Source organism: Dendrobates tinctorius, unplaced genomic scaffold (assembly GCF_039654945.1).
Source record: "Dendrobates tinctorius isolate UK_male_01 unplaced genomic scaffold, ASM3965494v1 ptg000020l, whole genome shotgun sequence".
Lineage (NCBI taxonomy): Eukaryota > Metazoa > Chordata > Amphibia > Anura > Dendrobatidae > Dendrobates > Dendrobates tinctorius.
The window spans coordinates 1,201,651-1,229,148 of NW_027361688.1; the positions used below are offsets into that span (position 1 = coordinate 1,201,651).

The 27,498-nt window shown below is 49.3% G+C and overlaps 4 protein-coding genes across 4 annotated transcripts; 2 read left to right on the forward strand and 2 right to left on the reverse strand.

Moving 5' to 3' along the window:
- Nucleotides 1-9,563: 9,563 nt before the first annotated feature.
- Nucleotides 9,564-10,045, reverse strand: LOC141083119 (histone H2A type 1). Its single transcript, XM_073567302.1, has one exon. It carries the CDS (start codon nucleotides 10,011-10,013, stop codon nucleotides 9,621-9,623), a length of 393 nt encoding a protein of 130 aa, XP_073423403.1. The 5' UTR covers nucleotides 10,014-10,045; the 3' UTR covers nucleotides 9,564-9,620.
- Nucleotides 10,046-10,287: 242 nt separating this feature from the next.
- Nucleotides 10,288-10,767, forward strand: LOC141083120 (histone H2B 1.1-like). Its single transcript, XM_073567303.1, has one exon. It carries the CDS (start codon nucleotides 10,344-10,346, stop codon nucleotides 10,722-10,724), a length of 381 nt encoding a protein of 126 aa, XP_073423404.1. The 5' UTR covers nucleotides 10,288-10,343; the 3' UTR covers nucleotides 10,725-10,767.
- Nucleotides 10,768-12,242: 1,475 nt separating this feature from the next.
- Nucleotides 12,243-12,745, reverse strand: LOC141083225 (histone H2A type 1). The gene has a single exon (XM_073567395.1). The coding sequence runs from the start codon at nucleotides 12,690-12,692 to the stop codon at nucleotides 12,300-12,302; it is 393 nt and encodes a 130-aa protein (XP_073423496.1). The 5' UTR covers nucleotides 12,693-12,745; the 3' UTR covers nucleotides 12,243-12,299.
- Nucleotides 12,746-13,002: 257 nt separating this feature from the next.
- Nucleotides 13,003-13,451, forward strand: LOC141083226 (histone H2B 1.1-like). Its single transcript, XM_073567397.1, has one exon. It carries the CDS (start codon nucleotides 13,020-13,022, stop codon nucleotides 13,398-13,400), a length of 381 nt encoding a protein of 126 aa, XP_073423498.1. The 5' UTR covers nucleotides 13,003-13,019; the 3' UTR covers nucleotides 13,401-13,451.
- The last annotated feature ends 14,047 nt before the right edge of the window (nucleotides 13,452-27,498 follow it).

Sequence of the window (27,498 nt, forward strand, 5' to 3'; positions counted from 1 at the left end):
TAGATATAGACACATAGAGAATATATATATATATATATATACACATGTCATTGAGACACATACTGTGTATATATATATTTATATTTCATAGAATTCTATACGGCATAATAGCCGCTAAATCAATTGCCGGCTTCTACAAAACTCAACATGAAATGACACATGATTTGCATACAGTAAACCATTTCATTTATTTTTTAATTAGATTAGTGTATGTGTGTAAAATTTTGGACATGTAGATGCTAAATTAACAGGTAAATTCGTTGAAACAAATTGCGTGGGCTTCCGCGGTAATTTCTCCGCCAGAGAGGGAAAGCCAGTGAGTGAGGGCAGATATTAATAGTCTAGAGAGGGACCGTTGTTTTTGGCCCCCCCCGGCTAAAAAAAAAAATCTACCACCAGCCGCCCCAGAAAAGGCGCATTATAAGATGCTGCCCCAGAAAAGGCGCATTATAAGATGCGCCTTTTCTGGCACTTAGCCTCTCTATTCCCATTGCCTTTAGCGGTGGCTAGTGGGTTAATAATGATGAGTTAATGTCACCTTGCTATTGAAAGGTGACATTAAGCCAGGTTAATAATGGAGAGGTTTCAATAAGACTCCTATCCATTATTAACCCTAGAATAGTGAAGGGTTAAAAAGACGCACACACATTAATTACAAATTCTTAAATGAAATAATTACGCAAAGTTTTTGACCACATTTATTAATCTGCTAATCCAAAAATAGCCCATGATCTGTAAAAAAATAAAATAAAAAAACAACAATATACATACCTCGCCGCAGTTCAGTCAGGTCCCCGCTGCAATCCATCACAAGGGGTTAACTAGTTTTCAACGGAGACCAGTGCTAATGCTACCAGACCCGCTGTAAACCACTGCCGAATGAATGACTTCATCTCTGCGCAGCCTCCCCGGCTGACCGCAGATGAACTAATAAGCGTGGGAACTATTCACATAAACTACATTAAAAACCACCATTGATTTGGGCGCCCGGGGCCACGGACCGGGTCACCGCCGCTGTGACACATCCCTGTTATGAATGGGTCACCGAGGAGGAAAAGACTAAACAATGTCACAGAAAACCAGAGAGGTTGGTAACTATGCAGATTACAGATCCCTGATCCTAACCACAACTAGCAGCAGCCGTGGAGCGTACCTACGATGGTCCTAGACGCTTCGTCACAGCCGGAGGACTAAATAAGCCTAAAGCAAGAAAAGGGGAAAACTAACTGCCCCAGAGAAGACCCCAAAGGAAAGACAGCCCCCTCACATGTATTGATGGTGAAACAAGATGAAAGCACAAACACAGGCAGGAAAAAAGGCTGAGCAAATGATGGGGCCCAAACTAACTAAAAAGGATAGGAAAGGAAAGACACTGTCTGCAATCTGCCAAAAACCCTACAAAAATAATGTCCAACACTTCTGATAGCAAAATTAACCCTGAAGTCACTAGACTTCTCCCAGTATATCAGCACTCTGAAATATTCTGAGACAGCAAAAAGAGGCCAATCTAATAAGGGACAAAAAGCAAATTGGCAAATACAGATAAATAAGAGTGGAAATTTAGCGCAGCCCCAGCCGGGGCTGGCTGACCACACAAAAAACTGAATAGACCAACAAAATCAAGTGTGAACATTAGCAGAAAAACTTAGCTTTAGATGACTGGAACAGAGCTGAAAACCAAGACCTGACAAGCCAGAAGGAATCACCAGCACCAGACTAGGGCGTCGGCTGTCTTAAATCCAGTCTGAGATTCCTGAGGTCCAATCGTCATCCTCATTATCTGGTGGCAAATTTCTACTGATTAAATCAGCCTCACTACCTCCAGTTACCACCAGAGGGAGCCTGGAAGGAGAAGTCACCGAAAAATGAACTCACAAAGTTTGTGTGGACTCTGGGGCGGAAGGCAATTTCATGTCATCTGCCTTCGCCCAACAACACGCAATCCACCTGGTATTGCTACCTCAACCAGTCACCATTAGGGTGGTGAATGGGGCGACACTTCCATCCCAAATCACCCACCAGACGGCTCCACTGAGACTCTCACTGTCTCCTCATCAGGAGATGCTGTCTCTTCTTGTGATGCCTGAAGGTATCGACCAGGTCCTCCTAGGGGTTCCCTGGTTACGATCCCACTCTCCCCACATAGAGTGGTCTTCGGGAAAAATCCTCGGTTGGAGAAAATCCTGCGAGGGAAGGTGTCTGAGGGACTGCGTACAGGTCGCCACTTCTGAGGTTCCTGAAGATCTCTCCTTGCTTCCCAAGCCATATCAGCAGTATGCAGACGTTTTCTCCAAGAAGGCGGCAGAGACCCTTCCGCCGCACCGCCCTTACGACTGTCCTATTGACCTCTTGCCCGGCGCTGAGCCTCCCCGGGGTCGAGTATATCCCCTATCTGTCCTGGAGACAGAGGCCATGTCTCATTATATCAGGGAGAATCTGGCAAGAGGATTCATTAGGAAGTCGGTGTCTCCGGCGGGAGTGGGATTCTTCTATGTCCAAAAGAAGAATGGAGATTTATGTCCGTGCATCGATTACAGGGGCCTTAACGCCATAACCGTTAAGAACAAGTATCCTCTGTCCCTGATATCGGAACTGTTTGCTAGGCTACGGGGAGTGAGAGTGTTTACTAAGCTTGATCTGCGGGGAGCCTATAACTTGATTCGGCTCCGTGAGGGGGACGAATGGAAGACGGCTTTTAACACCAGAGATGGGCACTATGAATACCAGGTGATGCCCTTTGCGTTATGTAACGCCCCAGCCGTCTTCCAAGACTTTGTGAACGATATCTTCTGGGATATGCTTACCACCTCGGTAGTAGTCTATCTGGTCGATATTCTCATTTACTCTCCAGACATTGACTCCCACCGGAGAGCTGTTCGCAAAGTTTTCGATCTCCTGCTGGCCAACTCTCTTTATGCCAAATTGGAGAAATGTGTGTTTGAGCAGGAGTCTTTGCCTTTCCTGGGCTACATCATCTCAGCCCAGGGTTTGGCCATGGATCCTGCCAAGCTACAGGCGGTGATGGATTGGCAGGAACCCCATTCTCTCAAAGCGGTGCAGCGCTTTATGGGGTTCATAAATTACTATCGCCAATTCATTCCTCTTTTCTCAACTTTGGTAGCGCCCTTGGTCGCCCTCACCAAGAAGGGTGCAAATCCCAAACTGTGGTCGGAAACTGACTCCAAGGCCTTCGCCTCCATTAAATCCCACTTCGCTAGCGCTCCCATTCTACATCGCCCTGATGTAGATAAGCCCTTCATTCTGGAGGTGGATGCCTCCTCTGTCGGTGCTGGAGTGGTCCTTTTTCAGAAGGACTCGCAAGGTCAGAAACACCCATGCTTCTTCTCTAAGACCTTCACACCGGCGGAATTATTCCATCGGGGACAGGGAGTTGCTAGCAATGAAGCTGGCCTTCTCAGAGTGGAGACACCTCCTGGAGGTCGCTTGCCACCCATTCCAGGTGTTCACCGACCACAAAAATTTGGTCTATTTACAGACAGCCCAGCGGCTGAATTCTCGCCAGGCCAGATGGTCCTTGTTCTCCCAATTCCATTTCACACTGCATTTTCTCTCCGGGGAGAAGAATGTCCGGGCCGATGCTCTTTCTTTCTCCGTGGTGTCATCGGAGGAGCCTCGACTGATAGTCCCATCGGAGAGCCTGAGAACAGTGGCTCCGGTGGCTCTCGAGTCTGTACCTCCGGGCAAGACTTTTGTCCCTGCCCATTTGCGACCGGAGGTCCTCTCTTGGGCCCATTCGTCCAGAGTGGGTGGCCATTTCGGGATCAAACGGACCTCTGAACTCCTGGCAAGGGCGTACTGGTGGCCGCATATGGCCCGTGACGTCAGGGACTATGTTCAGGCGTGCGTCTCTTGCGCCAGAATAGGTCCTCTCGGCAGCGGCCCGCTGGGCTACTTTATCCTCTGCCGGTAGTGGAGAGGCCCTGGGAGATGGTCGGTATGGACTTTGTGGTGGGTCTGCCCAAGTCCAGTGGCAGCACCGTCTGTTGTGAGTTCATTTTTCCCTTCACTGTCGATGTCTGATGAACTCCCTCTTCTGGTGAAGGAAGGTAGTGAGGCTGATTACCAAACACCTGATCTTGTAGATGATGACTGGGTAACAGGAACTTCTGACTGGATATAAGGCAGCCGACGCCCTCCTGAGTCGCTGGTGATTTCTCTGCTGGATTCTTGGAGACCAGTCTGATTCCTGCTTCCAAAGATAAGTTCAAAAGCAGAGCAAAAACTTATTAGTTTTGTTTTGTTTACCTTGTTTTTTGGAGTTCAGCCATCCCCGGTCGGGGGTGTGCTGAGTTCCATTTTTGTCTCTGATCAGTTTGTTTGTGTTTTTGCTCTGTCTTCAGAATTTACCTGAGTGCTGATATAGTCATTTTGAAGTCCTAGCGACTTCAGGGCCTGTTTTTCCTATCAGACGGTTGGGACATTTTTGGTAGGGTTTTTTACGGATTGCAGACAGCAGCTTTTCTATCCTGTCCTTTTTAGTTAGCTTGGGCCCCATCGTTTGCTCAACCTATCTTTCTATCTGTGTTAGTGTTTTCATCTTGCTTCACCGTCATTATATGTTGGGGGCTGCCTATTGCTTTGGGGTCTGCTCTGGTGCAGTTTAGATTTCCCCTTTCTTTCTTTAGGCCTATTTAGTTCTCCGGCTGTGATCGAGGGGTCTAGGGCATCGTAGGAACCCCCCACGGCTACTGTTAGTTGTTGTGGATAGGATCAGGGGTCTGCAATCCGATAGCTACCAACCTCTCTGGTTTTCTGGACTTAGCTTGTATTTTTGTTTTTTCCTCCTTCGGTGACTCATTCATAACAACCATCATTTGGGTGGTTACCAATCATTTCTCCAAGATGGTGCATCTGGTACCACTCTCTCGGCTACCTTTGGCACGGGGCCTGGCAGCGTTGTTTATTAAACATGTTTTCCGCCTACACGGCATGCCGGATAAGATTGTCAGCGACCGGAGTCCTCAGTTTGCGTCTCGGTTATGGAGAGAGCTCTGTTCTCTGCTCAGCATTGAGCTAAATCTATCCTCAGCCTATCATCCTGAAACGAATGGATTGGTTGAGAGAGCCAACCAGACCCTGGTGACATACCTGCAACATTTTGTCTCAGCCAGGCAGGATGATTGGGCATCCTTGCTGCCGTGGGCGGAGTTCGCCTTGAACAACGCTGTGGCCGACTCCACCGGTCAGACCCCATTCCTCTTAAATTACGGTCAGCATCCGCGCGTCCCCGTGCCCATGCCCGACTCTAGGGTGGCAGACTGGGCGGTGGAGGCACGTGACATTTGGAATCGCACGCAGGATGCTATCCGGGCCTCCAAGGAGAGAATGAGGTTCCTCCGCTGATACTAGCCGGCGCCCTGCTCTGACCTTCGCCCTTGGCGACTTGGTGTGGCTCTCCGCTCGAAACATCAGGCTGCGGGCGGAATCCGCTAAGTTCGCACCACGCTATATTGGCCCTTTCAAGGTCCTCGAGCAGATTAACCCTGTGGTCTACCGTCTGGCCCTTCCACCACACTTGGCTCTCTCAGACACGTTTCATGTGTCTCTCCTTAAGCCAGTTCACATGTCCTGGTTTTCAGACCTGTCGTCTGACGAGTTGGAGGTCAATGCCATTGTGGGATGCAAGGTGATGCGGGGCAAAAAGTTTTATCTGGTGGATTGGAAGGGTCATGGTCCAGAGGCTCGGACATGGGAGCCGGTGGAGAACATCCACGCTCCTCTTCTCATTGCGGAATAAGGCTCAGAGAGGGGGGGCCCTAGGAGGGGGGGTAATGTTAGGTGTCGGATTTCTGTCACTGCACAGTGAGAATCCCGAGCCTTACTTCCAGCGGTCTCCCATTCCTCTCCAGCCGCAGAGGAGGTTGCTCAGCAAACTTGTCGGTCCAGGCACTCTGCCCAGACCAGCTCCGTGGGTTTGCTTGCCACCTCTGGCAAAGCTATGGCAATACATGCTGCTCAGCAGCGAGATTCTCCAGGGACTAAGTCCCCATGTCGGGCCACTGAGCATGCCCGTGGAGTGATCTCCCATTGGAGATCGAAGGTCACGTGCTCAGGTTCTGCTCCTGTTCGGATTGGCCCATCCGAAAAGCCAGGAAGGTCCCGGATGCTCGCGACTATAAAAGGTTTGCATGGCGGCTCGGCCATGCGCTAGGATAGACTGTATTTACAGACTATGTGGAGTGAGTGATGTATGCACGTATGAATGTCTCTGGTGAATGACTCATTAAGAAACCCCTACCCTTGGTACGCATGTGTTGTGCAGCCTAGCCTGCTAGCGCCCAGGCTTAGGCGTAGGTCGGTCAGAGGATGAGTCAGGCATCAGTCCTCACCAGGGACTCGGCACACACGTGCTCCACACTTCATAGCCAGCGTCTATAGCGGCGTTCGCAGCAGTGACGCCGTGCGCTCAGTGGGCCTAGCGGGACTCTAACCCCTTCTCCTTGCGGTAGAGTTCTGTGGCCGTACACTGTGTACTCTTTTGGTCGGGCTCTGTGAGCTAAACAGGTTCCGGCATCTACGTTCAGCGGTTGTGCAGCTCTGTGCATTAACAGAATTCGCTCCTGTTCACATTGGGTGACGTAACCCACGTGACTGTTTTCACACCGCTTAATTCTTCCGCCATTATCTAGCAGCAGTGTACCTCCTCTGCACGATGGAGCCCGGGCTGCGAATGTACCTACTACTATTTTATAATTTGGTGCGTTCCGCCAGCCCTAACAAGTGGACTCTGTTACGTCACAGAGCCGCACTACCGCGGAACATAAATGCCGGAGTCTGTTAGAACTCACAGAGCGCACAGAATGCGGTCACAGAACTTTGCCCCAAGGACACGGGGTCAGAGTCCCTCTAGACCTACTGAGGACGTGGCATCGTACCTGTGGACGCCACTATAGACGCTGACTATGGTGGAGTGTCGAGCTAGTGCACCGTGGTATGAAGAGCCACCGGTGGACACATGCCAGTCTCTGCCTCTACCTACACCTAAGCCTGGGCGCTTAACAAGCTAGGCTACATAACACATGCGTACCAAGGGTAGGGATTTCTTAATGAGTCATTCACCAGAGACATTCATACATCACCCACTCCACATGGTCTAATCTTTGTCTATATTTGCGCATAGCTGGGCAGCCATGCTAAGCTTTTACAGTTGTAGGCTTTCGGGACCTTCCTGGTGGTCCAATCGGAGCAGAAACAGGACCTGAGCATGTGACCTCCGATCTCGAATGAGAGGTCATCCCATGGGCATGCTCAGTAGGAGAAAAGCAGGACTTGGTCCCAGGAGCGCCTGTTTTCCGCTGACTCATGCATGGTAGAATAGCTGAGCCAGGAGGAGCAACCAGACACCTAGCATTAACCTGGGCAAGACGCTGGGACCAATGTCTCTGCTGAGCAGGAACCTCTGCGGCTGCAGAAGAATGGAGACCTCAGAGGACATTGTTCAAGATGCCCCCTGTGCAGTGGGAGAACCTAGGCGCCTAACACTATCACTGGTATTAACTGTTGGTTATCTCTATATATAAATCTGAATGTGTGTGTGCATCACCAACCAATCACGAAGCAGCAGAGTGGGACACCAACCAATCACGAAGCAGCAGAGTGGTGGAGAGCAGGGCTGAGGACGGATACAGCAGGAGAGTGGGGATGTGAGTAAGACAGTCTTCAGGACAGGGGCTGAATAGTGCGGGCACTCTCCCAGCCCTGTCCCGGCTCAGTCAGCGCTCCCCGTCGCAAACTGCGCTATCCCCCTCTCCCCTGCAGCTTCCCGGCGTAAATTTAGTCCCCGGCTTCTACTGCGGCCTACTACAGCGCTAGGCCAGGCCACCCAATCACACACGCTGCAGCTCCGCCCACTCCTGCCGAACGAACAATCTGCGCACATCTTCCCTCTTAAAGGGATCTCCTGTATGGAAGTTAGGGCAAATCCCTCAGTGCTCTGATTCTGACACCAGGCCTCCATTAAAGGGATCATTGGTATGGAAGTTAGGACCGTTCCACTCAGCTCTGTGGTTCTGATCCCAGGCTCTCTTAAAGGGATCATTGGTATGGAAGTTAGGGCAAATCCACTCTGCATTTTGCTACTGACCCCAGGCCTTTCTTAAAAGGATCCCCGGTATGGAAGTTAGGTCAATTCCACTCAGTGTTATGACCCCAGGCCCCTCTTAAAGGGATCCACCGTTTGGAAGTCAGGGCAATTGCCTTCAAATGCTCTGGTACTGACCCCAGGCCTCTATTAAAGGGATTATTGGTATGGAAGTCAGGGAAAATCCATCCAGCGCTCTGGTTTTGACCCCAGGCCTCTCTTAAAGGGATCTCCGGTATGGAAATTAGGGTAAATCCCTCAGTGCTCTGATTCTCACCCCAGGCTTCTATTAAATGGATCATTGGTATTTAAGTCAGGGGAAATCCACTCAGCGCTCTGGTTCTGACGCCAGGTTGACGGGATGATGTGGGATATTAGGGGGAGTAGTCCGGTGGCCTTGGCTGACGGGATGATGTGGGATATTAGGGGGAGTAGTCCGGTGGCTCTGGCTGACGGGATGATGTGGGATATTAGGGGGAGTAGTCCGGTGGCTTTGGCTGACGGGATGATGTGGGATATTAGGGGGAGTAGTCCGGTGGCTCTGGCTGACGGGTTGATGTCTGATATTAGGGGTAGTAGTCCGGTGGCTCTGGCTGACGGGTTGATGTCTGATATTAGGGGTAGTAGGCCGGTGGCTTTGACAGGATGATGTGGGATATTAGGGGGAGTAGGCCGGTAGCTTTGACAGGATGATATGGGATATTAGGGGTAGTAGTCCGGTAGCTTTGACAGGATGATATGGGATATTAGTAGTCCGGTGGCTCTGGCTGATGGGATGATGTGGGATATTATAGTGAATGGGGCTGTACACAGATATATATATATATATATATATATCTCTCTATCTCATTATAATTTGTTTTAACTAACCATAGTTAGTTACTATGCCAGGGCAGCGCCGGGCTCTTCAGCTAGTCTTCAGCTCTACGTGAGCCGGATACATCGGCCACTGAAGGGTTGACACTGAGTGTCTTTGGGGGGGAAGTGACCCTGTGCTGCCTGTGGGCGGAGCCATAGCCCTCCTGAGTGCTGATTGGCTGAGCACTGAATATGAATTTCCCGCCCAACAGCTATTAGTTTCTCCGCTCTTTGTTCTCCTCAGTGTAACACGTGGTGTGATGGCGGCGGCTCCTGTCAGGCTGAGGAGAGCTGTAGACTCCTCACTATGTGAGTATTGTGTGTCCAGCATCATATGGCCGTATATACCGCTCTGTATCGGGGTTACACATCACTATATGATATACAGGAAGCTATACAACACAATGTGAGGTCTTATTTTTTCCCGCCCCCTAAAAAGAAATGTGCACTGTGCCAGGCCATTGATAGACAGCACTATACCCACTGCCTGGTGCAACTATACAATCTATACAACTCAGTGTTATACAGGGTCTCAGCCGTATAACAGATCAGTACACAGATCACACCAGAGATCAGCGGCGTCAGCTCCTGTGGGGATGGTGTGGGTGGCTCTTAGAAGAGCCTTTGGGTTGTGTGGATGATACGGGGTCAGTGGCAGCGCTCACTTGCTCTTGCTGGACTTGCTGCTCTCGGTCTTCTTGGGCAGCAGCACGGCCTGGATGTTGGGCAGGACGCCCCCCTGGGCGATGGTCACCCCACCCAGCAGCCTGTTCAGCTCCTCGTCATTGCGCACGGCCAGCTGCAGGTGTCTGGGGATGATGCGGGTCTTCTTGTTGTCCCGGGCGGCATTACCGGCTAATTCCAGGATCTCAGCGGTCAGATACTCCAGCACAGCGGCCAGATAGACCGGAGCCCCGGCGCCCACCCTCTCAGCATAGTTACCCTTGCGGAGAAGTCTGTGCACACGACCAACCGGGAACTGCAGTCCTGCCCGGGATGAGCGCGTCTTGGCTTTAGCACGGACCTTGCCTCCTTGTTTGCCGCGTCCAGACATCACTGTGCTCACAGTTATCAGCAGATAGAGAATGCTCTTGTGTGGGGAGTGCACAGTCTCCTGCGCCTTTTATAACCTGCTGCTGCCCCGCCTCCTCTCCTGCCATTGGCTGGATCTGAAGTCACCAATGGAAACAAGACTTGTGGAAACACCAATGAGCTGCAGTGGGTGGAGATCATTACGTGTACATTGGTCACATGACTTTCTCACCCAATAGCACAGCGATCTGACAGCATTGCTCATTTGCATGGCCGGTCTATAAATACGGCCGCTCTGGGAGGAGCAGGATCATTATTCTCTCTCCAGTGAAGAGAACATTCTGCTCTCATCATGCCTGATCCTGCCAAGTCTGCACCAGCGGCCAAGAAGGGCTCCAAGAAAGCCGTGACCAAGACTCAGAAGAAGGATGGAAAGAAGCGGAGGAAGAGCAGGAAGGAGAGCTACGCCATCTATGTGTACAAGGTGCTGAAGCAGGTCCACCCCGACACCGGCATCTCCTCCAAGGCCATGGGTATCATGAACTCCTTCGTCAATGACATCTTTGAGCGCATAGCAGGGGAAGCCTCCCGCCTGGCTCACTACAACAAGCGCTCCACCATCACCTCCCGGGAGATCCAGACCGCTGTGCGCCTGCTGCTGCCCGGAGAGCTGGCCAAGCACGCCGTGTCCGAGGGCACCAAGGCCGTCACCAAGTACACCAGCGCCAAGTGATCTGCTCTGCACCCACAACCCAAAGGCTCTTCTAAGAGCCACCCACCCCATCTACATCAGAGCTGTGGCTGCTTCTTGTTCTGTTGCACTGACCGACAGTATCTGAGATGACCTGCAAAACGCTGCAGAACATAATATAACAAACCACCAGCATGTTGGATCACAGCACAGTATGGGTGGTATACAGCACCATATGAGGGTTTATTGCACTACATGGAGGAATATAGTATTTTCAGTGTATACAACAGTATATGGGGGTAAATGCTCAATATGGAGGGGGTAGATCACATAGTATAGCACTATATGTATACAGCACTAAACAGATATTTAGCAACATTTTGAGGGTATACAACAGTAAATGGGGAACATTAAGCACTGTTTCGGTGTATACAGCAGGATATAACCCTTTGCTCCCCTGACCAGCGATGATCATGGTGATGTCTCACGCCGCCATTGATCCGAGCAGGAGGAGACCGGTCTATGACTAGACATAATGTCCTGCAGATAAAAGCTGGAAAATAACAGGAAAAAGTGCGGGAAATTCCAAACCCCCAACAGCTCTGTGCTCCGCCCACATGTGAGGAGAAGCCGGTGACTGCAGATTTGGACCCCCAACCCCACTATATGGATAATACTTGGCATAATTCACTCTGTACAGAAAAAAAGCAACATCTCATCATTCATTAACCAAACTATACAGTATATTATGATATAGAAAAATTTGTGAACGAGGGTAGGGTAATAATTGTATGCAGGTGAAAAGTGGGCTCCCAAAGTCAGTGTTACTGGAGGGCCCTTGGTACCGCAGTCTGCTCTGCTCTATGGGAGCCGGAAACATCAGCCACTGAAGGGTTAACACTGAGTGTCTACATGGAAGTGACCCTGTGGGCAGAGCCATAGCCCTACTGAGTGCTGATTGGCTGAGCCCTGAAAATGAAATTCCCACCCAATGGCTGATAGTTCCTCCGCTCTTTGTTCTCAGTGTAACACGTGGTGTCATGGCTGAGGAGAGCTGTAGACTCCTCACTATGTGAGTATTGTGTGTCCAGCATCATATGGCCGTATATACCGCTCTATATGGGGGTTCTATTCCAATATATTTTATTTTATGCACTTATCTAGTGCCATTAATTCCACAGCACCTCAGACATTCTCATCACTGTGCCCATTAAGACTCACAGTCTATATTCACCATCATTAAGGCTTTAGAGTGAGGAAACCCAGGTAATCATGGAGAACATACTACCCCCTGCAGATGTTATCCTTGGTGGGATTTGAACCCAGGACCCCAGCACTGCCCATCACTATATGGAGTATGGGAGGCTATACAGCACAGTATGGCAGGTGGATGTGGATATTGTAAGAAATGTTTGGATAAAATGCGCCGCATCAACCTAATAGCCTGGCACAGTGGGAATATCGTCCATACCATTTTTGCAGAATCTCAGCCATACAGCAGATCAGTACATACAGCTCACACCAGAGATCAGCGGCGTCAGCTCCTGTGGTGACGGTGTGGGTGGCTCTTAGAAGAGCCTTTGGGTTGTGTGGATGATACGGGGTCGGTGGCAGCGCTCACTTGCTCTTGCTGGACTTGCTGCTCTCGGTCTTCTTGGGCAACAGCACGGCCTGGATGTTGGGCAGGACGCCCCCCTGGGCGATGGTCACCCCACCCAGCAGCCTGTTCAGCTCCTCGTCATTGCGCACGGCCAGCTGCAGGTGTCGGGGGATGATGCGGGTCTTCTTGTTGTCCCGGGCGGCATTACCGGCTAATTCCAGGATCTCAGCGGTCAGATACTCCAGCACAGCAGCCAGATAGACCGGAGCCCCGGCGCCCACCCTCTCAGCATAGTTACCCTTGCGGAGAAGTCTGTGCACACGACCAACCGGGAACTGCAGTCCTGCCCGGGATGAGCGGGTCTTGGCTTTAGCACGGACCTTCCCTCCTTGTTTGCCGCGTCCAGACATCACTGCGCTCACAGTTATCAGCAGATAGAGAATGCTCTTGTGTGGGGAATGCGCAGTCTCCTGCGCCTTTTATAACCTGTTGCTGCCCCGCCTCCTCTCCTGCCATTGGCTGGATCTGAAGTCACCAATGGAAACAAAACTTGTGGAAACACCAATGAGCTGCAGTGGGCAGAGATCATTACCTGTACATTGGTCACATGACTTTCTCACCCAATAGCACAGCGATCTGACAGCATTGCTCATTTGCATAACCGGTCTATAAATACGGCCGCTCTGGGAGGAGCAGGATCATTATTCTTTCTCTAGTGAAGAGAACATTCTGCTATCATGCCTGATCCTGCCAAGTCTGCACCAGCGGCCAAGAAGGGCTCCAAGAAAGCCGTGACCAAGACTCAGAAGAAGGATGGAAAGAAGCGGAGGAAGAGCAGGAAGGAGAGCTACGCCATCTATGTGTACAAGGTGCTGAAGCAGGTCCACCCTGACACCGGCATCTCCTCCAAGGCCATGGGCATCATGAACTCCTTCGTCAATGACATCTTTGAGCGCATCGCAGGGGAAGCCTCCCGCCTGGCTCACTACAACAAGCGCTCCACCATCACCTCCCGGGAGATCCAGACCGCTGTGCGCCTGCTGCTGCCCGGAGAGCTGGCCAAGCACGCTGTGTCCGAGGGCACCAAGGCCGTCACCAAGTACACCAGCGCCAAGTGATCTGCTCTGTGCTCTGCACCCACAACCCAAAGGCTCTTCTAAGAGCCACCACCCCGTCTACAGCAGAGCTGTGGCTGCCTGTATCCTGTTGCACTAACCAGCATTAAAAGAAAACCTGAAAAATATATTGCAGAAATTAACTCCCAGCATGTTGGATTTCTATGTGAAGGTGTTCTAGATTTGATCATGGGGCTTGTGTGATATAGCTGGACTCAACAAAGTCATTCAATACTCAGCCACAACAACCTTGTACAGATGCAGGGACTAGGGACACTGCGCAGTTGGGTGTCGAAATTATTAAGGGACAAGAAACTTGTAAATGGTAATTTCTGTAAATATATCGTCAGGAGTGGGGAGGGCAACGATCTGTACAGATCAATTCTTGGATGGGAAAGGGTAAAGTGTCAGGGGAAGGACATGGTGGGTGTTCTGGTTATGAGTGGAGCTGCAGAAGTCTTGTGTCAGGCAGCAGCTGCAAAAAGCAAACAAGATTCTTAAATTGTATAGAGAATCCTGTGATCCCAATATTTGTGACCTCAAGTAAGTTATTTATAAAGGGGTAACATCTAAAATATGGGATCCAGTTTGAGGCTCCATATTTAAAAAAAAATATTAGAATGTTGAAGGCAGCAAGCAGATGAAGGCTATGTGCCCACGTAGCGTTTTAAAACGCAGACTAAAAACCGGACTCCTTCCCAGAAATCGCGCGGTTTTACCGCGATTTTCTCAAGCGCTTTCCAAGCGATTTGAAGCATCGCTTGGAAAGTGATTGACAGGTTGGTCACACTCGTCAAACATAGTGTTTGACGAGTGTGAGCAGCTTTTTACTATTGAGGCCGCCTATGCGGCTTCAATAGTAAAAGATAAAATGTTAAAAATGATAAAAAAATAAAAAATCGGGGCATATTTACCTTCCGACGTCCCGGGCCACAGTGTTCCCAGTAATGCCTTGCGAGACCTGTGATGACGTTGGTCTCGCGTTACTATAGCGATCTCGCGAGACTACGTCATCACAGGACCTTGCCGCAAGGCATTACTGGGAACGCTTAGGCCGGGAATGCAGCGCGGGACGTCGGAAGGTAAATATACCCCGATTTTTTTATTTTTTATTCTTTTTTTTACAGGGGTATGGTACCCAGGGCCTGGAGGACAGTCTCCTCTCCTCCACACCGTGGGTACCAACCGCACATGAGACGCTTAACTTCCCGCATGGTGGGCATAGCCACATGCGGGAAGTAAGCGATTCTCATGCATTCCTATGGGTGCGGAATCGCGGCAATTCTTTGCGATTCCGCACAATAGAATGAGCATGCTGCGATTTTTTTCCGCGATGCGATTCCGCCGCGGAAAAAAGCGCAGCATTAGCACAGCATGTGCGGAATGCCATAGGAATGCATGGGGGGCAGATACGTACATGATTTTTAAACGTTTTCGTGCTGAAAATCGCAGCAAAAACGCTTAAAAATCGCATCGTGGGCACACAGCCGAAGGCCTCTTTCACACCAGCTTTTTGCCATCAGTCACAATCTGTCAGTGAGTAAAAAAAGAGATCCTGCGCAGATCATAAAAAACTGATGCACCGGATCCGGTTTTTTTTTACAGATCCGTTGCAGCAGCCGCTGTAGGAATTTTAACCCCTTAATGTCCAATGACGGACACAGTCCGTCATCAGACATCTCCCCTGCTTTGATGAGGGCTCCGGCGCTGAGCCCGCATCAAAGCCGGGACATGTCAGCTGTTATGAACAGCTGACATGTGCCCGCAATAGGCGCGAGCGGAATTGCCGTCCTCCCGCGCCTATTAACTAGTTAAATCCCACTGTCAAACGCTGACAGCGGGCATTTAAATAGCATTTCCGGCCGCCGAACGGGAAATGACGTCATCGTCAACCCCCGTCACGCGATCGGGGGTCGGCGTCATGTTGCCTGGACAACCAGAGGTCTCTATGAGACCTCTATGGTTGTTCCAGGCATATGGCTTTCAGCGCCACCCGATGGTCGGCGCTGAAAGCACAGCAGTAAATCTGCTACATATGGGCGATCTGCTCATCGCCCATATGTAGCAGAGCCGATCGGGTTGCGCATGCTTCTAGCCTCCTATGGAGGCTATTGAAGCATGCCAAAAGCAAAAAAAAAAAGTTTAAAAATAAAAAAAAATTAAAAAAACCTAAACGTTCAAATCACCCCCCTTTCGCCCCAATCAAAATAAAACAGTAGAAAAAAAATCCCACATACACATATTAGGTATCGCCGCGTTCAGAATCGCCCGATCTATCAATAAAAAAACATTAACCCGATCACAAAACGGCGTAGCGAGAAAAAAAATCAAAACGCCAGAATTATGTTTTTTTGGTCGCCAAGACATTGCATTAAAATGCAATAACGGGCGATCAAAAGAACGAATCTGCACAAAAGAGGGATCATTAAAAACGTCAGTCCGGCACGGAAAAAATAAGCCCTCATCCGACCCCAGATCATGAAAAATGGAGACGCTACGGGTCTCGGAAAATTGCGCAATTTCTTTTTTTTTTTTTTAGCAAACTTTTGAATTTTTTTTCACCACTTAGATAAAAGAGGACATAGACATGTTTGGTGTCTATGAACTCGTAATGACCTGGAGAATCATAATGGCAGGTCAGATTTAGCATCTAGTGAAGCTAGCAAAAAAGCCAAGCAAAAAACAAGTGTGGGATTGCACTTTTTTTTTTGCAACTTCACCGCACTTGGAATTTTTTTCCCGTTTTCGAGTACACGACATGGTAAAACCAATGGTGTCATTTAAAAGTACAACTCGTCCCGCAAAAAAAAAAATAAGCCCTCACATGGCCATATAGACGGAAAAATAAAAAAGTTATGGCTCTGGGAAGCAGGGGAGGGAAAAATGAAAATGCAAAACCAAAAATTCCCCTGGTCGTTAAGGGGTTAAAGGAACAGAATTCGAGAGAGATTTTATGTGCCAGAATGGCTTTCAGGGTTAAATTAAAGGAATAGAAATGATTCCATGCATGCTCAGTTGGAAAAAAAAATGGAATCCAGCGACGGATCCTGCGCCCATAGGCTTCCATTATAGCCCACGACGAATGACGCTGGATTCGTCGCTGTCCGACTTTTCGACGTACACGAAAAAAAGTTCCCGTGTCCGTTGTATCCAGCCGACGGACACAGAATTTCCGACGAATCCGTCAAAAGACGGGATGAAACGTGCGGCCATCCGTCGCTAATACAAGTCAACGAGAAAAAAACTGATTCAGCAAAATCAGTTGCTGTTTTTTTTTCACAAAACAGATTGTGACTGATGGCAAAAAAAGCTGATCTGTGACAGAGTCCATACATGAAGGCTTTAGCCCAGTCACTTCTCACCTACTGAACCCATTTTCTCAGAACTGGGTCCTAGTGCCCTCTGCCCCCACTGTTCTGCTGGTAATAGGAGAGGATGGGCTATTAACTCTTTCAGTGCTCAGCAACATTTTCAGTATTTTCGCATTGTTCTGGTCTGAGCTCTCTGCATTTCCCCTGATATTACACACCCTTCACTCCCCAGACCGGTGATGGCTCCTGATCAATAGGCTGATCTATTTCTAGGAATGAATCTCACATTGTCATCAATGGAGACGCCGATCACTTGATTATAGCGGCGGGAGATACATGATCACAGCACAGTATGGAGGGTATATAGCAGTATATGGGGGTTATGGCACTATATGGAGGAATACAGTAGTGATGTCAGTGTATAGAGCAATATATGAGGGTAGACGGCTCAATATGAAAGGGGTACATTGCTATTTTGCGATATTCAGCAGGAAATGGGAGGGTATGTAACATTATATAAGGGGTTATAAAGAAGGATATGGAAGGTATACATCACTAAATGGTAAAAAAAAAAAAAAAAAACACCTGGAAAGAGGCAGAGATGGTGCCCAGGCCTCAAAACACAAGCACTATCAGGGTGCAGTGGGCCCAATTAAAGATGCCGATGGGACAGGCGGCCTACAATCGAGGGGTGGCTGCTAGAGTTGAGCGAAACGGGTCGAAAAATTTCAAAAGTCGCCGACTTTTGGCAAAGTCGGGTTTCATGAAACGAAACCCGACCCTGGGATGAGATCGGCCACGAGGTCGGCGACTTACGCGCCAAAGTCGCGTTTCAAAAGTTTGTTTTGCGCTCTTTTTCAGCCAATCAGGATCCACGGACACTGTGGGCAACGTGATGACATAGGCACGGGTCACCACCATCTTTCAGAAGGGCATGCAAGTGATTGGCTTGCTTTGGGGGGCATCACAGGGGGTATAAAAGGGCGTGCACGCCGACCGCCATGTTACTCATGCTGATCTCAGAATAGGGAGAGCTGCTGCTGCTGATGATTTTGTAGGGAGAGCGTTAGGCAGGGAAGAAGACACCAAAAACTGCTTCTGCTGCTAGCGATTTTGCCTGTACAACACACCAGTCACTGTGTGTGCAGTGCAAGGGGAGGCTATATTGTGGTGTATCAGTGGTGTTGGTTGTTGGGCTGCCTTCTAAGGCTTCCTGACATTCCTGCATTGCTGTTTACCCACTGCTCCGCAAACTGCTTTTTTAAAAGCAATCCCAATTTTTTTTTTTGTCCTGCTGAGGTACTGAGCGTGCATTTTTTCAGACCATACAGCGGTGTACGCTCCTCACACAGTACCGTGTAACGGCTGTTATCACAGCCACAGTGAAGCTATCAGTGTGTCACTCTGTGAGAATAAAACGAGGACATGTTCCGTTCTTACAGAGCAGCACTCTAGGGAGATTCCTATTCTGCCCAATTCTACATATACCTTGTAGTTTGTGATACACTAGCCAATTTCTGCCTGTGACATAGCTCTGTGATATTCAGTGGGCCTCACACAATCCATAAGTGTCCAGTGTCCACAAGTGTCTGCAGAAATTCAAAATCTCCCTTATCCTCTAGTCACTTTGGTCACAGCTGTGCCATCGAGCCTGTGACATAGCGCTCAGATATTCAGTGGGCCTCACACAATCCAAAAGTGTCCAGTGTCCACAAGTGTCTGCAGAAATTCAAAATCTCCCTTATCCTCTAGTCACTTTGGTCACAGCTGTGCCATCGAGCCTGTGACAGAGCGCTCAGATATCAGTGGGCCTCACACAATCCAAAAGTGTCCAGTGTCCACAAGTGTCTGCTGAAATTCAAAATCTCCCTTATCCTCTAGTCACTTTTGTCACAGCTGTGCCATCGAGCCTGTGACATAGCGCTCAGATATCAGTGGGCCTCACACAATCCAAAAGTGTCCAGTGTCCACAAGTGTCTGCAGAAATTCAAAATCTCCCTTATCATCTCGTCACTTTTGTCACAGCTGTGCCATTGAGCCTGTCACATAGCGCTCAGATATTCATTGGGCCTCACACAATCCAAAAGTGTCCAGTGTCCACAAGTGTCTGCTGAAATTCAAAATCTCCCTTATCCTCTAGTCACTTTTGTCACAGCTGTGCCATCGAGCCTGTGACATAGCGCTCAGATATCAGTGGGCCTCACACAATCCAAAAGTGTCCAGTGTCCACAAGTGTCTGCAGAAATTCAAAATCTCCCTTATCCTCTCGTCACTTTTGTCACAGCTGTGCCATCGAGCCTGTCACATAGCGCTCAGATATTCATTGGGCCTCACACAATCCAAAAGTGTCCAGTGTCCACAAGTGTCTGCTGAAATTCAAAATCTCACTTATCCTCTAGTCACTTTGGTCACAGCTGTGCCATCGAGCCTGTGACATAGCGCTCAGATATCAGTGGGCCTCACACAATCCAAAAGTGTCCAGTGTCCACAAGTGTCTGCAGAAATTCAAAATCTCCCTTATCCTCTCGTCACTTTTGTCACAGCTGTGCCATCGAGCCTGTCACATAGCGCTCAGATATTCATTGGGCCTCACACAATCCAAAAGTGTCCAGTGTCCACAAGTGTCTGCTGAAATTCAAAATCTCCCTTATCCTCTAGTCACTTTTGTCACAGCTGTGCCATCGAGCCTGTGACATAGCGCTCAGATATCAGTGGGCCTCACACAATCCAAAAGTGTCCAGTGTCCACAAGTGTCTGCAGAAATTCAAAATCTCCCTTATCCTCTCGTCACTTTTGTCACAGCTGTGCCATCGAGCCTGTCACATAGCGCTCAGATATTCATTGGGCCTCACACAATCCAAAAGTGTCCAGTGTCCACAAGTGTCTGCAGAAATTCAAAATCTCCCTTATCCTCTCGTCACTTTTGTCACAGCTGTGCCATCGAGCCTGTCACATAGCGCTCAGATATTCATTGGGCCTCACACAATCCAAAAGTGTCCAGTGTCCACAAGTGTCTGCTGAAATTCAAAATCTCACTTATCCTCTAGTCACTTTGGTCACAGCTGTGCCATCGAGCCTGTGACATAGCGCTCAGATATCAGTGGGCCTCACACAATCCAAAAGTGTCCAGTGTCCACAAGTGTCTGCAGAAATTCAAAATCTCCCCTGTCCTATAGACACCTTGTACCTTGTTTTACATTACTATATAGTTTGTTGGATTTTGTCTACATTTCTACCAAAAATGAGGAAGGCTGGTGGAAGAGGCCGTGGAATTGGGCGGGGGTTGGCAGCTGGTAATGATGGTGTTGGTGGTGGATCTGATGGTAGTGGCAAGAGCAAAATAGGACCGAATGCAGGAGGTGTTGAGCCTGCGTCATCGTCTGGTTACATAAGGCCTCGAACGCTTAGTTTTCTAGGAGTTGGCAAACCGCTTTTAAAGCCAGAGCATCAGGAAAAAGTTTTGTCTTACATTGCTGACTCAGCCTCCAGCTCTATCGCCTCCTCTTCTTTAGTTGTAAAAAGTAAAAGCACTGAGTCGTCATTGGAGGCTCATGTTCATGAACCACACCTTTCCTTGTGTCCTTCACCCCAACCAAGATTGAAGGATGACGCAGGCCATACTACTGATTACTCCATGAAGCTGTTTTCACATACCATGCCTGGATTATCAAGTGAAATGGTGAATTACCCAGGCCAAGATGAATCTGACATGGAGTGCACTGATGCACAGCCGCTGATGGATGATTCTGCTGGTACATTCACTCAGAGCACTACATTGTCCTCGCAGTGTACAGAGCCAGATTCTGACCCTGATGAGACTCAGGTGCCCCTTCCCGCACACTATACCACCATACACGGTGACACAGAGGAAGGTGCACATGACATAGAAGAGGAGGTGATGGATGACCCAGTTGTTGACCCAGATTGGCATCCATTGGGGGAAGAGGGTGCTGCTTCCAATAGCTCAGATGAGGAGCATCCACAGCAGACATCGACATCGCAACAGCTGTTATCTGGCAGGCCCGGAGCACTCCAAAGACAGGTTCCAAACATCAAAAGAGTTGCTGGACAGCTTGTCCAGAGGGTCAAAAGATCACAGTGTGCTAGGCCGCAAAATGTCTGCCAAAGTAGGAAGAGTGCAGTGTGGCACTTTTTTGAACAAAATCCTCATGATCAGGCCAAGGTTATGTGTAAGAAGTGCGCAAAGACCTTTAGCCGAGGGAAAAATCTGAAAAATTTGAATACCAGTTGCATGCTTAGACATTTAACCAGCATGCACTTGCAAGCGTGGACACAACACCAAACCTCAAGTGCCACATGTGCAACTGATCACAACGAAGGTAGTCAGCAACGCTGCATTGTTTCCCCCACTGTAAGCCCACCGGTTAGCACAGCAGCAAATGTTGAGGTGTCGTTGCAAGGCCACAGCAGTCAGGGAATCCCACTGTTATATCAACAAAAGACTGATTCTAGGCCATCAGAAAGAACACCAACTCCATCACCATCATCAACCCTCTCTCAGTCCGCCCTGTCCACCGCTACTTCCACCATAGGAGCTCTCAAGTCCAGCTCACCCTCCCAGACACTATGAGTAGGTCAAGAAAGTACTCAGTCTCTCATCCGCGTACACTGGGTTTGAACGCCCACATTGCCAAACTAATCTCGTTTGAGATGATGCCCTTTCGGTTGGTGGAAAGCGCAGCTTTCCGCGAACTCATGGCCTATGCAGTACCACGCTATGACCTACCCAGTCGCCACTTCTTCTCTCGCAAAGCCATCCCAGCCCTCCACCATCATGTGAAAGACCGCATTGTCCATGCACTCAAGCAGTCAGTGAGCGGAAAGGTGCACCTCACAACTGATGCATGGTCCAGTCGGCATGGCCAGGGCCGTTACGTGTCCATCACTGCGCACTGGGTTAATGTGGTGGATGCAGGGTCCACAGGGGACAGCGGTGGTGGGACAGTGCTGCCTAGCCCACAGTATAGGAAACAGTTGGCTGTAGGCGTTCGACCCTCCTCCTCCTCCAGAAGCGAAAGCTCGTCCACAGAGCGCAGTCGTACGAGCACTCCATCTGCAGTTGCCACTGTTGCACACGAGGTGTCCCCCTATCGAGCAGCTAGTGGAAAGCGTCAGCAGGCAGTGTTGCAGATGATGTGTTTGGGCGGCAGACACACCGCCGAGGTGCTGGCCGAGTACTTTCAGCGACAAACTGAGTCATGGCTGGGCAGTGTACATCTTGAGGCAGGCAAGGTAGTTAGTGATAACGGGCGTAATTTTGTGGCAGCCATAGCCCTTTCAAAACTCAGCCACATACCTTGCTTGGCTCACACCTTGAACCTGGTGGTGCAGTGCTTCCTCAAAAATTATCTGGAGTTAAAAGCCCTGCTCCAGAAGGTGCGAAGACTGTGCGCGCACATCCGCCGGTCGCCTGTACACTCCGTTCGTATGCAGAAGCTGCAGCGATTGCTCCACCTTCCCAACCACCGCCTCATTATCGACATTGCAACAAGGTGGAACTCCACCTTGCACATGGTGGAGCGGCTGTGCAAGCAGAGGCAGGCCATAATGCATTTGTGGGAGGAACTTTGAGAGCAGACATGGAGTTGACCGGTGTGCAGTGGTCGAAGCTGAAAGACCTCTGTAAAGTCCTTCAGTGTTTTGAGGAATGCACACGGCTGGTAAGTGCAGACGACGCCATCCTAAGCATGAGCATCCCACTTATGCGTCTGCTCATGCAAACTTTGACGCACCTTAAGGAGCAGGCGTCTGCAGCCAATGTTGATGAGGAGGAAGAGGAGGAGGGAATCCTTGATGACATTCAGCCATTGTCTGCTCAGGGACCTCTCCTGGACGAGGTGGAGGAAGAAGAGGAGGAGGAGGAGGATGATGGGGATGATTACTTAGGGGAGGAGGATGCATCTCGTGGGGCAAGTGAAAATGTTGGCGTGGCAAGGTCTGGTACAGGGTTTGTGCGTGACTGGAGGGATGTGGATTTGCCAGAAAGTGCTCCTCCAACCAGCACTCGCAGTGCATCATTGACACCGGGAACATTGGCCCACATGTCAGATTATGCCTTGCAGATCCTAAAAAGGGACCCCCGCATTGCCAAAATGATGAACGATGACGACTACTGGTTGGCCAGCATCCTGGATCCACGCTATAAAGGCAAATTACAAAACATCATGCCACAGGAGAACCTTGACCTAATATTGGCTAATAAACAAGCAACTCTGGTAAATCGGTTGCTTGAGGCATTCCCAGCACACAGCAGCGGTGATGGTTCTCACACGAGCCGTACGGGCCGGGGGCAGCTTGGCAGAGGTGTTCGTGGTGCACACAGCAGAAGTGGCGTTGGAGACAGGGGTTTCATGACAATGTTGTGGACTGATTTTTCAAGTACCGCTCACACAACTGGTAATACTGCATCGATGGAAAGTGACAGGAGACAGCAGTTGTCAACTATGGTTACAAACTACTTTTCCTCCCATATCGATGCTCTCCCACAGGTCATTCCCCTTTGACTATTGGGCCGCTAAACTGGACACCTGGCCTGAATTGGCCCAATATGCCTTACAGGAGCTCGCTTGCCCAGCTGCAAGTGTGCTATCGGAAAGAGACTTCAGTGCAGCTGGATCAATCCTGACAGAAAAAAGGACCCGTCTGTCAACCCAAAATGTGGATGATCTAACCTTCATTAAAATGAACCACGCATGGGTTTCCAAGGATTTTGTCCCATCTTCCCCTGATGACACATAGGGTGACAGAAAAATGGTTTGCTTTGGTCCACCTCTTCCTGGGACTTGACCTATTTCACCTTTTGCATCAGCTGAATGTCCAACATCAACATATGCCACTTTCTAAAACTCCCTAACTGTGCTGCCTCCCCCCCCCCCCATGGCCGGGGTCACCACCTAGCGCACGACACTGTGCGAGTGCCGTTGCCCTGGACAGGTGGGTAGGCTGACTCTTGGGCGCGGGCACTGGCACAGGGTCCTTCATAGTGCAATCAAGTGTCTCTGACGGTGGTGGTGCACACCCGCCGTCAGACACACCGCCGTACTATGAGGGGCCCAGTGCCAGTACCGACGCCCACGAGTGGGCCCCCCTTGCTTGGGCAGGGCCCCAGCATTTGCAATCTTTACCTCTCCCTGCTCCTCCGCTGTGTAGTCTGGGCCGTCAAATCCATACTGTGCCTGACACCGTCTGAGCCTGCCTCCTGATGTATAGACATATATTTTGAATGTGTACGCTATCCATACATGTTATCCGGGGAAACGGTACCCTTTCTAACCTTTGTGCAATCACGTGCAATCCATACTGGGCCTAACACCGTCTGAGCCTGCCTCCTGATGTATAGACATATATTTTGAATGTGTACGCTATCCATACATGTTATCTGGGGATACCGTACCCTTTCTAACCTTTGTGCAATCACGTGCAATCCATACTGGGCCTAACACCGTCTGAGCCTGCCTCCTGATGTATAGACATATATTTTGAATGTGTACGCTATCCATACATGTTATCCGGGGAAACGGTACCCTTTCTAACCTTTGTGCAATCACGTGCAATCCATACTAGGCCTAACACCGTCTGAGCCTGCCTCCTGATGTATAGACATATATTTTGAATGTGTACGCTATCCATACATGTTATCTGGGGATACGGTACCCTTTCTAACCTTTGTGCAATCACGTGTAATCCATACTGGGCCTAACACCGTCTGAGCCTGCTTCCTGATGTATAGACATATATTTTGAATGTGTATGCTATCCATACATGTTATCCGGGGATACGGTACCCTTTCTAACCTTTGTGCAATCACGTGCAATCCTTACTGGGCCTAACACCGTCTGAGCCTGCCTCCTGATGTATAGACATATATTTTGAATGTGTACGCTATCCATACGTTATCTGGGGATACGGTACCCTTTCTAACCTTTGTGCAATCACGTGCAATCCATACTGGGCCTAACACCGTCTGAGCCTGCCTCCTGATGTATAGACATATATTTTGAATGTGTACGCTATCCATACATGTTATCCGGGGATACGGTACCCTTTCTAACCTTTGTGCAATCACGTGCAATCCATACTGGGCCTAACACCGTCTGAGCTTGCCTCCTGATGTATAGACATATATTTTGAATGTGTACGCTATCCATACATGTTATCTGGGGATACGGTACCCTTTCTAACCTTTGTGCAATCACGTGCAATCCATACTGGGCCTAACACCGTCTGAGCCTGCCTCCTGATGTATAGACATATATTTTGAATGTGTACGCTATCCATACATGTTATCCAGGGAAACGGTACCCTTTCTAACCTTTGTGCAATCACGTGCAATCCATACTGGGCCTAACACCGTCTGAGCCTGCCTCCTGATGTATAGACATATATTTTGAATGTGTACGCTATCCATACATGTTATCTGGGGATATGGTACCCTTTCTAACCTTTGTGCAATCACGTGCAATCCATACTGGGCCTAACACCGTCTGAGCCTGCCTCCTGATGTATAGACATATATTTTGAATGTGTACGCTATCCATACATGTTATCCGGGGAAACGGTACCCTTTCTAACCTTTGTGCAATCACGTGCAATCCATACTGGGCCTAACACCGTCTGAGCCTGCCTCCTGATGTATAGACATATTTTGAATGTGTACGCTATCCATACGTTATCTGGGGATACGGTACCCTTTCTAACATTTGTGCAATCACGTGTAATCCATACTGGGCCTAACACCGTCTGAGCCTGCCTCCTGATGTATAGACATATATTTTGAATGTGTACGCTATCCATACATGTTATCCGGGGATTCGGTACCCTTTCTAACCTTTGTGCAATCACGTGCAATCCTTACTGGGCCTAACACCGTCTGAGCCTGCCTCCTGATGTATAGACATATTTTTAATGTGTACGCTATCCATACATGTTATCTGGGGATACGGTACCCTTTCTAACCTTTGTGCAATCCATACTGGGCCTAACACCGTCTGAGCCTGCCTCCTGATGTATAGACATATATTTTGAATGTGTACGCTATCCATACATGTTATCCGGGGATACGGTACCCTTTCTAACCTTTGTGCAATCACGTGCAATCCATACTGGGCCTAACACCATCTGAGCCTGCCTCCTGATGTATAGACATATATTTTGAATGTGTACGCTATCCATACATGTTATCCGGGGATACGGTACCCTTTCTAACCTTTGTGCAATCACGTGCAATCCATACTGGGCCTAACACCGTCTGAGCCTGCCTCCTGATGTATAGACATATATTTTGAATGTGTACGCTATCCATACATGTTATCTGGGGATACGGTACCCTTTCTCACCTTTGTGCAATCACGTGTAATCCATACTGGGCGTGAGAACGGCTGGTCGAGCTGTTAAGCATGCTACAGCACCTGTGGTTTGCACACGTAAGTTTTTCATTTTTTCAGGAATGACGGTTAGGCCTAATTCCGGAACTGCGGTTGACCTGCACTTACTGGGAAATCATTGTTCACGGGTAATAATTGTAATCAGTGATCCCCATCACTAACGTTGTTCAGCGGGTTATCTGCACCTGTAAGCGACAAACGCTGGCCTTTTCAGTGTAGCGCACATGCAGCCACGGACATGTAAGGGCATGACACACCAGTTATTGGCCAATCTCATGTGCCAGAGCCTCACGTGTCCCTCTAGTAAGCCGGACTCGGACCGCGGGGCATGACAGAGTCTCGTTCGTTAACGGAATTAAGCTTGCAATGTGTGCATCTGTTCTGTAGCTGGCATGGTTGAGGTTTCCCAGGTGGAGTCGAATTTAACCGTAGGCTCCACTCCTGGTGGTGCCCTTCTGGACATTCCTTTAAGGTTCAGCTTTGCAACCATAATGCCCACGTAAAACAAACACTTTGCCTTCATGAACGCTGTTTGGAGGGTCATGACTCGTGGGAATAACGCCGCCCAATCAGTTAACCTGCTAGAGAGATCGTTCGTTGCTCCCAAGCATGACATCACACTCCCTAGGAAGGTAATGCCACTGTGGCGACCGTACTCCTGGGGGCGACACAAGTGCACTGATGCCCAGCCACTGCTCGATGAATCTGTTGGTACATTGACCCAGACCACTACATTCCCCTCGCACGCTACACGACCTGAATCTGACCCTGATGAAACTCAGGTTATCCTTCCCATATACAGTTCCATCTTACACGGTGACAAAGAGGAAGCTGCAGATGAAAGTGCAGGTTCGGCCCACCCGCCATCAGACACACCACCGTACTATCAGGGGCCCTGTGTCAGTGCCGTCGCCAACGAGTGGGTCCCCCCTGCTTGCTCAGGATCACAGCACTTGCAAAGTTGAAATACTGTGCTGTGAGATGGAAGATGGGGACGACGAGGAGTCCAGACAAGTACAGGGATTCCCTAGCGAGGAGACTTATTTGATTGTTTTCAATGTTGGGACAGCAATTTTTGGGGAGCAATATACTCTGGAGAATGATAGATGGGGCCCACCATACACTGGAACATTCCAAAGGTGGACATCAGAGACTGGAGCAGCATTTACAGGGCCCATTATACACTAGAGCATTAGAAATGGGGCCCATTATGTTTGGAGCATTATTTGGGCCCATAAGACAGTGGAGCTTCATCCATGGGGACCAACATATACTGTAGCATTATGTGGAGCTCATCATATACTGTTTCAAACATTATATGGGACCAATGATTCTGTATGGAGAAATAGATGGGCCTCGTCATGAGATGTAAAAAGTGAAGTATTT

Coding starts and splice junctions, on each gene's coding strand:
- LOC141083119 (XM_073567302.1), bottom strand. CDS start 10,013: ATGTCTGGACGCGGCAAACAAGGAGGCAAGGTCCGTGCTAAAGCCAAG.
- LOC141083120 (XM_073567303.1), top strand. CDS start 10,344: ATGCCTGATCCTGCCAAGTCTGCACCAGCGGCCAAGAAGGGCTCCAAG.
- LOC141083225 (XM_073567395.1), bottom strand. CDS start 12,692: ATGTCTGGACGCGGCAAACAAGGAGGGAAGGTCCGTGCTAAAGCCAAG.
- LOC141083226 (XM_073567397.1), top strand. CDS start 13,020: ATGCCTGATCCTGCCAAGTCTGCACCAGCGGCCAAGAAGGGCTCCAAG.